The sequence below is a fragment of the Vigna umbellata genome, chromosome 1 (genome assembly GCF_029865625.1).
Source record: "Vigna umbellata cultivar VRB3 chromosome 1, Vumbellata_1.0, whole genome shotgun sequence".
NCBI classification, from domain to species: domain Eukaryota; kingdom Viridiplantae; phylum Streptophyta; class Magnoliopsida; order Fabales; family Fabaceae; genus Vigna; species Vigna umbellata.
In genome coordinates this window covers 47,138,273-47,148,475 of record NC_142165.1, presented here as the reverse complement: position 1 = coordinate 47,148,475, position 10,203 = coordinate 47,138,273, and the positions used below count along the sequence as shown (strand labels likewise).

Sequence of the window (10,203 nt, the reverse complement as noted above, 5' to 3'; positions counted from 1 at the left end):
TGAAAGAAAAAGATCTCTTATTTCTTCTGCTCTTCTTCTCCGCCTGTTTCTAAGAATAAATGAAAAACCTCCACCAACACAATGTAATCCCTCTCAGAGAGGCGTAAACAAGAAAGATGCATCTGTGTGAAAGAAGAATATACGTGAAAGTATAAAAAGGGTATGTAGATAGATACACAGGTTCCTAGAAAATACTATCTCCTACCTGTGGTAGTCTTGCCTTTGCTTAAATCAGCAAGTTCCTCAATAAGCTTTCTCTCATCATTGTTGAGTCTTTTAGGGATTTCAACTTGCACACGAACCAACTGATCACCTCTCATATTGTTTTTATTAAGGAAGGGAACACCTTTCTTAGCCATAACAAGTGTTGTGTTGGGTTGTGTCCCAGCAGGAATTTTTAAGTCCACCGTTCCGTCTACAGTAGGAACCTTAGTTGTAGTCCCCAGGATTGCATCAATATACGAAACCTTGCAGGTGTACAAAATGTTAGTGTCATCTCGTTTAAGGACAGGATCTGGGATAACCTCAATAACTACGAAGAGGTCGCCAGGGGAACCACCTCTCCTTCCAGCATTCCCCTCATTTCGGACCCTTAGACGACTACCAGAGTCCACACCAGCTGGGACCTTCAGACTTATCCTCTTCGATTTCCTCACCCGACCATCCCCAGAACATGTATTGCAAGGTGTTGAAATTTCGCCCCTCCCATTGCATGAAGAGCATGTCATTGACTGCTGGAAGATACCTAACGGAGTTCTTGTTGAAGAGACAACCCGTCCTTGACCTCCGCAAGTGCTACATCTGGTTGGTGTAGTCCCTGGTTTATCCCCTGAGCCATTGCAAGTTCCGCAGCTCTCTAATCGGCTTATCTCTATTTCCTTTTCTATGCCAAAAACTGCTTCTTTAAAGTTCAAAACAAGACTGTAATACTCATCTTCACCATCAATTGCACCGTTCCAAGAACCTCTCGAACCTCCACCGCGATTCATGCCTTCAAACAATGATTCGAACAGATCAAATGGATTGCTGAAATCCTGGCATAACAGAGAAATCCTTCGTTGAGAAACGAGAATAAAAAATTAAATCATACATCATCAGAGGTAACTTACCCCCATCCCCATTCCAGAACCTTTAAGTCCAGCCTCTCCAAATCTGTCATATATGGATCGTTTCTCATCATCTGATAACACCTGTAACGGAAATTATTCAGAGAAACAAGTTGTTATTAGGCATATGCATAATGACAAGCTGAGTTCAACAGTCTGTAGTTTTATGTTAGACCATTAAAAGTGTATATGAGGAGGAATAAAAGAAGAGAGAGTTAGTGGCGGGTAGAGGGGAAATCAGTTAGAGGAGAGAGGGTGAGTTTGTTAGAAGAGAGAGAGAGTATAAATAACAAATAGTTTGAGAGAGGTAGAGGAGGATGATTTTGGAATTAAGACTGGACCTCTTGGCCAGTGGAGGAAGGGAGGCTTCCTTGGGGGGAGAGTGAGATACCTGTATTCATCTTTTCTTATCATTACAGAGGAAATATCAATACATATACATACATATTTCTTATACTGTTGAGTGTGTGAGTATTATTTGCTGCTGTTCGGTTCCTTGCATAAAGGAACCTAACATTTTACCTCATATGCGTTGCTGATTTCTTTAAACTTTTGGTCAGCTCCAGGTTCTCTGCAACACAAGATAATACAGATACTTGTTTAACAATATGAAATCCAATGTTTACAAAAATGATTCAGAATGCATATTACTCCAGAAAACTATGCAACTAGCAAAATTGACACTTGGGACTGCTTATTTTTTCTTGTTTTTATATAGAAAAAGGTAGTTTGAAAATAACAGTGTTTTGGACCTGAGCTGAAAGTTACTAAAAAAATGAAAAATAAGTTGTTTTCATACGCCTAAGAAATTAAAAGTAAAAAAATTATCCTCAAATTTTCCACCAATGTTTCTCTTCCTTCAACCTTTTTCCAAACAACTTCGTATCCTTTTTTGTAATTAACAATGTAAAAGTCTTTTTTTTCTATACACATTTAATTATCTTAAAATCACTTTTTTTAGTAAGCTTACCCAAACAAAAATTCATTCAATTTTCATAGATATACCAAACACACCGTGAAGCTCAATTTTAATTTCATTTTGGTACTAAAGTCTTCAATTTGAACAAATAACATCATTTTGCTTCACATAAAACCTCTACGCAAATGACAGTAAAAGAATAAGCATTGTTTTTTCAGTATGCAATGAATTATCATAAAACAAGAAAGAACAGCTAAAGTAATTCAAGAAAGCTTTATTGACCAAAGTAAAAATATGATTGAATGAAATTCACAAGACAGGTACAATTGCATTAAGGTGAGGGGTGGGGGAGTGTCAAAACGAAACAGGAAGGGGCATAATCAGAAAAAGAGACAGTCAAATCTATGAAATAAGAAAATAATAGTAGTAGTAATAATAATAATAACTACTCACTTGTTGACATCCGGATGATAATTCCGGGCAAGCTTCCGATACGCTGAAATGTGAAAAAGCAAGAACTTTGATATTTCTATGATAAACTAGGCACTAATCACAGTACAACATGCACAATCCAGCAAATAATTCCTCATTAATCACAACTTCTCAATCAGAAAGATTAAAATGGACAAACAATCTTGAGGGGGTAAAAGTGCTTCCACAACGAGAGAAGATGAAACAAGAAGGACAAAGGGATAAAAATGGACATATAACAATAACTGGTGGACAGAAACGATCACAGTCAGCAGAAAATAAAGCAGAGTGAGAACAGATGAGTTCCAATCTTTGTAAACACTACAGCAGAAGTAAATATGGACGGAAAGGATGATGGATGTTTAAATTAGAGTTAGGTGGAACAAGAGAAAAGAGAAAATATGTTTCACTAATATGATTACGGTTAGGAAACAAGGTATGAATCCTAACTATCTTCCTCTCTCTCTCAAGTCAAAAGAATAGCACAAGCAATTGAATCAACGTATAGTATGGTATTCACATCAAGAAACAAGAATACAATGAGATATCAGGAGCTTAACCTCCTTCACCAGGTACTCAGACCGGTCTGCACAAGCCAAGTTTCTAACTGTCTACCGAAAACAATAAAAGAGCTCCTCTTATATAGACATTTGTCCCGCCCCCCTTAACCGCTCAGCAGTTCCTTATTTCTCTATTCTTTTTCTCCTTTCGTATACTCTCTAAGTCCTAACATTACTCCCCCCTTGAAGATCAACCTTGTCCCCAAGGTTGAACTGAAACTGCTCATGCAACGCTATCCTATTCCGCCAGCCGAGAAGGCCGAGAGCTCCATCCGTTTCAGCTCCACTTCTACCACCTCCTCTTCTACATCCTCTTCATCCTCAGCCAATAACACTATTCGTAAACTCTTCTCAGGGCATTGGTGCCTTGACCTGAAAGGTCCCCCACATCTGTAACACCTCCCTTCTTCTCTTCGCTTCAAAAATTCTGGGTAGGGAAGGTTCCGCGAGTTTCTTCCTCTGTCATCACTTCCCCCAGGATTTCCTTCTCTCACCGCACTACCCGTCGTGCTGTCTCTCCTCGCCGATCCGACGCTCTCAGTTGCGACAATCCTCCCCGGGTTACTCCTCGCCGCTTCGGTTCTCGCCACCACCGCCCCTCCTCCCGTTGTTCGACCCCACAACTAGGAATCCTTGGGTGCTGCCCAAACACTCAGACCTAACCCGCGTAGTGCCTCTTCGACCTCCCGTGCAATTTTCATTGCCGCCATCAAATTTCGTGGGTCGTGTGGCCGTATTTGGCACTGCAATTTCTCCCTTAGGCCCGCCAGGAAATACCCAACAGTTGGTCGTTCGAAAACTCCTTCATTTGTCCGGCCAGTGCTTCAAAATCCCGAACGTACTCTTCCACGGTGGTCATTTGCCTTATCGCCGCCATCCTTTCAAAAATGCCGCCACAGTGGCGACTCTCAAACCTGATCAACAAAGCCTCCTTAAGCCCTTCCCACGATCGGTCGCTCGCTTTATCTTTCCAAAACTTAAACCAATATCCGACGCTTCCCTCCATGATAATATGGGCCAATTCGATCTTCTCCGCCTTCGCCACCTTCTGTATTTCTGAGAATTTTTCGGCCCGATTGATCCAATTCAGAGGGTCGGGTCCTTCAAAGATGGGTAATTCCACCCTTTGCCTCCAATTGGGTAGGTTCTCTGATCGCTCCCCATCTCTCTCCCCCTTTGCGTCGTCGCGCCGGTCCCTCTGATTGTCGTTGACAGAACCCTGGCTTCCGTCGGAGTTCTCATCGGCGTGTTTGGTGTGCGCACCCATCATCCGCATCAGTTCTTGGATGTCTTTGCGCATCGCGATAGACTCTTGACGATTCGTCGTTGATTCTGCCTTCAACCCGTCTACGGCCATCTCAATGTGCTCCAATCGTCCCTCGACTACGTTCATTCTTCCTTCCATCGTTTTTGTTCTCACCGTACAGTAATCCGGCAACTTCTTGGTCCAGCAGCTTCTTGATTCGGCAACTTCTTGATCCGGCAGTCCCCTCCCAAGCGGATCCGGCAGGTCAGACCACTTTGTTATGAAACAAGGTATGAAACCTAACTATCTTCCTCTCTCTCTCAAGTCAAAAGAATAGCACAAGCAATTGAATCAACATATAGTATGGTATTCACATCAAGAAACAAGAATACAATGAGATATCAGGAGCTTAACCTCTTTCACCAGGTACTCAGACCGGTCTGCACAAGCCAAGTTTCTAACTGTCTACCGAAAACAATAAAAGAGCTCCTCTTATATAAACATTTGTCCCGCCCCCCTTAACCGCTCAGCAGTTCCTTATTTCTCTATTCTTTTTCTCCTTTCCTATACTCTCTAAGTCCTAACAATTACTATGTTCTATTGATCTCTACTCCAATTTATACCAACATTTTAAATCAAGTACAGTGCTTGTCCAAATAATTGGTGTTTCCTGTTCAATAATTTTGTATTGTCAATGCAGAACTATCCCATATTACAAGGAAAATACGTGAAAGGGATGATAAGTCTCACTTTCTAGATTCTTGGGTCAAAGATTTTCCTCACAAATGCAAGATTATCTATCTCTATTATTTATAAGCAACATCATTTATTGTTCAGACTATCTAACCTAACTAACTCAGATATTTAACTAATTATTGGGTAACTACCTATCATAACAAACCACTATAGATGGTTACCTAACAATTTTATACCACATTTATAGCCAATATCCCTTCTATACAAAATCCTCCTGCCTCAGTAAAATGTGGAAGTGCAAACCAAGGAGTAAATAATTCCAACTAATTTAAATTTTTGGTGTGGAAAGGTAACCCTATGCTTAATTAGAATTGGTAGGAACAGAAGTCCATTGGAAAAAAAAAAACAAAGAGAGAGCTCTCATATCTAATGAAAAAATGTAATAGGCTCTTGTTTGGTAGTATACTAATCGATCCTCGCAACTAAGTGAAATTACTCAAATCCCCATTGTAGGTTCTAGTATACTTCTTTGACAATTTTATGTTCTAGATTTCCTTCAACGAACTTTTCTTGTGTGCTTTATACACACACAGATGTATACATATACATACATTGCATACACACACAAATAAGTAAAAGTATTTTGATTTCTCAAAGGTCAAAGAAAACAGAAAGAATCACAAAATAGTGGGTAATCATTAATAGTCAAAAAGTAAAATTACAGAGATAAATATTTTTACTTAAAAATAGATGGCTAGCAGAATAAAGGTTATTAACAGATCATTACAGAGCTGAATAATGGAGAGATTATCATGTAGAGGATAAGGCAACAAATGGACATTACCGCTCTTAATTTCAGATTTGCTAGCATTCCTTGAAACCCCAAGGACAGAATAATAATCCTGCATGTTGACAAATAAAGGGTTTTCAGCCCAAGGGCTTTATACACTTTAAATAAGAAACATACTTTCAAAAAGTGCTATCATATATTTAAAGCACATCCACAAAAGGAACTCATTGCTGCTCAAGGCTGCATTTCAGACTTACTGCATCAGCTCTAACAATCAACCTTGATCCCTTGCGATGATTAAAAGTTTGGGGTGCAGCCACATTGAGTAGTGTGGAATCTCGAGAAAAAAAGCTTGAACTTGATGCAGCCATGAAGCTTACCCTGCTGGTAACACTGCAAGGTGACTTAAACATATTACAAAATCCAGCACAATGATCAAGCTGGAAATTGAGTATATCTGTTGGGTAGGTGCTAAATATGTTATTTGTTGGAAATTGGATTCGTGTATCACATGATAAAATGTCATTTAGTCAATATTGCACTGTGGAGTAGCAGGACGGAGCAACCCTCAGATGCCACAGATTTCAAATAGCAATGTTATCATGATATAGGCTTCAGAAACCCATATTTACCCGCTGAAAGAGCATTCTATTTAGTTTTTGCAGGGTAAATTGTGATTTCTCTCCAATTTTCAAATGCGTTTGTTCCTTCAATAGTAGGATTTTAAACCCGTCCTTGATCATCCCAAACACAAAAACTACTGTCTTGAATATTGTTCCTTCACACTTAACAGGACTACTTTTTCCCAGTGTTCCATTCTTTTTTTGACATCCTTTAAACTTCCCAGATCACAGTCTACTATTTTTATGTATTTGTTATTTTTTCTATTAATGTCACTATAATCTTTAACTTTTTGACTTCATTAATATTTTCTTATTACTACAAGATTGATGGTGAGTAAAGGTGCAAATGCCACTTTTATTCTTTATTATGCATTTGTTTAACTTTAGAGTTTTCTTTAGTCTTTGAATGTTAATATGTATGCTATAAACTATTTATTTTGTACTACATTATTAAAATAACAGTCATCCCAAGTTTATAAAGCAAGCCGCTATGCTGCTATTCAAGATGATGTGTATTAACTAAGTAAAAAGTTGCCACCAGGTCTATTAATAGTCTATATATATGGATGTCTGGCATAAACTATGTACTCAAGGAGAACAAGAAAGCATAGTTTCTAGAACTTTCTCGCTTTGTCCCCCTCTAAATCCAACAATACTTACAGACAGATAGTATAGAAAGATTCCCTAGTATCTGATAATTCAGGCCACACCCAAACAATAAAATTGTTGTTAATGACAATTAAAGTAACAAAATTACAAATTACATCTAACTTATGATTATATCCCAGTTGATCTTGGTGATGTTATAGAGAAAACAATATTAAATAGAAATATATGCTTGCATCAATATGAATAATGAAAATTATTTTTAGGGCTGCAAACCACAGACCTATAGTTAATTTGTTACACGCAATGATTGCCCCATAAATTGTTATTAAAGGAACAACTTTACTTTTTCCATACTACAAAATAAATATTCAATCATAGAACTCACTTGTGGCTGGATGATGCAACCTTGCCTGTAATACTGGATCTTACAAAGAGCTGAGGATGAATTCCCCATTGTGCAGTAGATGTACTACTAAAAGGTGTTATTGCCATCAACCCTTATTGATGATCTGCCAGCTGAAAAAAATTGCAGACTGAACTTTAATATGTTAGCATGGTAAGAGACCCTCTAAATGTTGCTAGAGGGGAAGGTTAGATCAGGTGTTCAAGTTGCCAAATGGCACTACAAGTATAATGTATAAAGAAAAAAAAAATCTTAAGTAATGATAGATAAACCTTTTGACCATAAGATTACACAACTTATGCAATTAAAGCAGAATTACTTTTTTATACAATAAAGAACTAGTACATCCTCAGAAGTTGAATTGGCTCCTTCTTTAATTGTCTTCAGAAGATGTTCACTGCTATTGATCAATATCAAATCAATTCTTAAAAAAAAAAAAAAAACTCTTACATTTTTAGTATCAATTTATATCAATCAATCCTTCAAGAATTATTTGAGTTTAATTCTCAAGTAAAAGGACTAAGATGGTTTTAGGCTTCCGCGTGATGAAAAGTAATTGGACTAGTATTTCAATACCTAAATCAAATGATACCTATTTCTTAACCACTCCAAATGAAAATTCATCCAGAATCAATTACAACCAAATGCAAACCAATAGCCAAATAAAGTTAAATCCTGAATGTAACCCTAAACCTACAAAATAACAAAACTACGACGAGAACCAGATAAAAAATTACAAGCTCCGAATGAATTACAAGCAAATTCAACTTTCATTTATCACCATGAAATAAAATTAACTCCAAAAGCAACAACAAGTATCAATATAAAAAAGACAGAAACGGCAACATTCGAATCGCGTCTATATAACAACTTGACTTAAAAGAATCACAAGAAGCAAACGGCGCAAAATTAGCCATGAAAATCGATTAGTTTATTAAAGTGGGAACTGTAAAATCTCAAAGAGAGAAAACCTGGCGGTAGTGGCGGTAGTGGCGGTAGTGGCGGTTCTTTTTTTTAAGCTTCGCGCTCTCTCTGAACAGGGAAAAGTGAGCGCTGAATTGAAGGTTAGATTATTGTGCTCAGTTCTCTTTGATAATTGATGGTGGGTGGACACACCCTAGTATTGCTTTCTCTTTTGGTTCTTCCTAGCTGTTTGATTTATTGTGGTTATTAAAATACACGTACCAGTCTCGCCCCTGATTGATTCTCTTCCTTGCATATTTCTCTATCCTTTTTCTCTATTATTCAGGATATTAGATACTATGTTAACAACCTTTTCCTAAAATCTTTTTAATAATTTTTTCTCAAATCTTTCTCTTAATAGTCAAAAACTAATTTAATAAGATAACATCAAATAATTCCTTTCAAATTTTCAACGACTTTTTTAGTGTTTTTTTTTATTTTAATTTTATGAACTTAATTAGTAAAGACCTAAGTTGAGATTTTGGGTTTGGTTTTTTAGTTGACTTTTTCCTAGTCTGTTTAAGTATTAGATTATTAATTATAAACGGGTTTAATTTTGACTTCACTTCTTTCTTATTAAATTATTAATTATAAGCTTGATTTTGTAAAAGGGTAACATTGTTTTATAACAATTTTTTAACAGTAACATGTCATTATTTTATTAGTTTATTTAAATTTATTTTTTTAAAATATTTAAAATAAATCAATCACTATATGTTGTTAAAATATATTTAAAAAAATTGTTAAAAATACATTTTTCTTGGTAAAATTTCAAATCTTTATTACTTTTTATTTTCTATCTTTCTCTAGTTCTCGTTCTCTCTTTTTCACTTACCTTTAAATTTTTTTTATTTTTTTTTTCAAAATATGATTATAGTACACAATAGATGTTGAACATTTTTACTTAACGATACTTTTAAAAGATACAAGTTGTTATTTATTTTGTGAATCTTTTCTTCTTGTAAGGGTCTAAAAAGTATAAGGCTATTGGATCTTCTGTTAAGGCAGTCAGACCCATAAACTAAGGATACCTTAGTCTTAGAGGAGACTTTTCAGAAATCCAAGTTCATTTTACAGCTTTCCTTTCTCTCTCTAAAAACTCTTTCTCCCTAAAAGTTCTCTGACTTCTCTCTAAAATATCCCTTTGTTGAACCGTTAGACTTTTGTTTAGGGGCCGCCTAAGCAACCACAACGTCAAGGGCTTCCTTTTGATCTGATCATATTTTCGTTTGGACCGGTAAGTGATTTTTCCCCTTTCCTTCGTTGTTTCTAGAGCCTAGGGCATGCAACGTTACTGGTTTCATGTTACTAGTGAGGTTTCATCTTCATATTTTATGCCCAAACAAGCTCTAAGAGTTGTGCTCTACACCAATTTGGTGGTTTATAGGTACTGTTGAACCTGCCTTTGTGCGGAGTTATTGTTAGGACTTCTTAAATTAGTTGTGCTTTGGAATCCAGGTAAAGGGAGCTGGGGTTTTCTCTTAATTTCGATTTAGTGAACTAGGGCATGTATGACTTAGATTTCTGTTTGAAGCTGTAAATTTATGTTATATGAAACTGCCCTGTATGTGAATGCTGTTTGAACTGTGAATTGATGTTGTGATTGATCTGGGAATAACTATGTTGTTGTGATTAAATATGGTGGAGAGTGTTAATACTGTTATGATGGTCATTTTGGAAGGGATTAAGTAAACTGAGATTGTGAGTTACTATGATTGGGGGTGTGATTGAAGTACTGAGACAGTGTAGAGAGGTAATTTAGGACTGGTTGAGAGCACGTTGTTGGTAGGATAGAGGAATCTTAAAAACCGGAGTTG

The 10,203-nt window shown here is 36.8% G+C and overlaps 1 protein-coding gene across 4 annotated transcripts; it reads right to left on the bottom strand.

Annotated features, from left to right (window-relative positions):
* LOC148205524 (chaperone protein dnaJ A6, chloroplastic-like) lies at nt 1-8,569 on the bottom strand. Of its 4 annotated transcripts, none has more exons than XM_088103424.1 (8): nt 8,395-8,569; nt 7,406-7,536; nt 6,046-6,181; nt 5,843-5,900; nt 2,479-2,521; nt 1,629-1,677; nt 1,110-1,190; nt 1-1,034 (listed from the first exon to the last, which is right to left on the bottom strand). In XM_088103424.1, exons 2-8 carry the CDS (start codon nt 7,510-7,512, stop codon nt 195-197), a joined length of 1,314 nt encoding a protein of 437 aa, XP_087959550.1. In that variant the 5' UTR covers nt 7,513-7,536; nt 8,395-8,569; the 3' UTR covers nt 1-194. The 4 variants fall into 4 exon arrangements, with proteins under 4 accessions (XP_087959550.1, XP_087959552.1, XP_087959553.1 ...); XM_088103426.1 differs by having other exon boundaries at nt 6,046-6,172; XM_088103427.1 differs by having other exon boundaries at nt 6,046-6,169.
* Between the last annotated feature and the right edge of the window lie 1,634 nt (nt 8,570-10,203).

What these genes read in the sequence shown, in the direction of transcription:
- LOC148205524 (XM_088103424.1), bottom strand. Translation starts at nt 7,512, where the DNA reads ATGGCAATAACACCTTTTAGTAGTACATCTACTGCACAATGGGGAATT. An exon ending in CAAATCTGAAATTAAGAGCG is followed by an intron (nt 2,522 to 5,842) that starts GTAATGTCCATT and finishes TTCACATTTCAG; the next exon opens with CGTATCGGAAGCTTGCCCGG. An exon ending in AAATCAGCAACGCATATGAG is followed by an intron (nt 1,191 to 1,628) that starts GTAAAATGTTAG and finishes TTTCCGTTACAG; the next exon opens with GTGTTATCAGATGATGAGAA.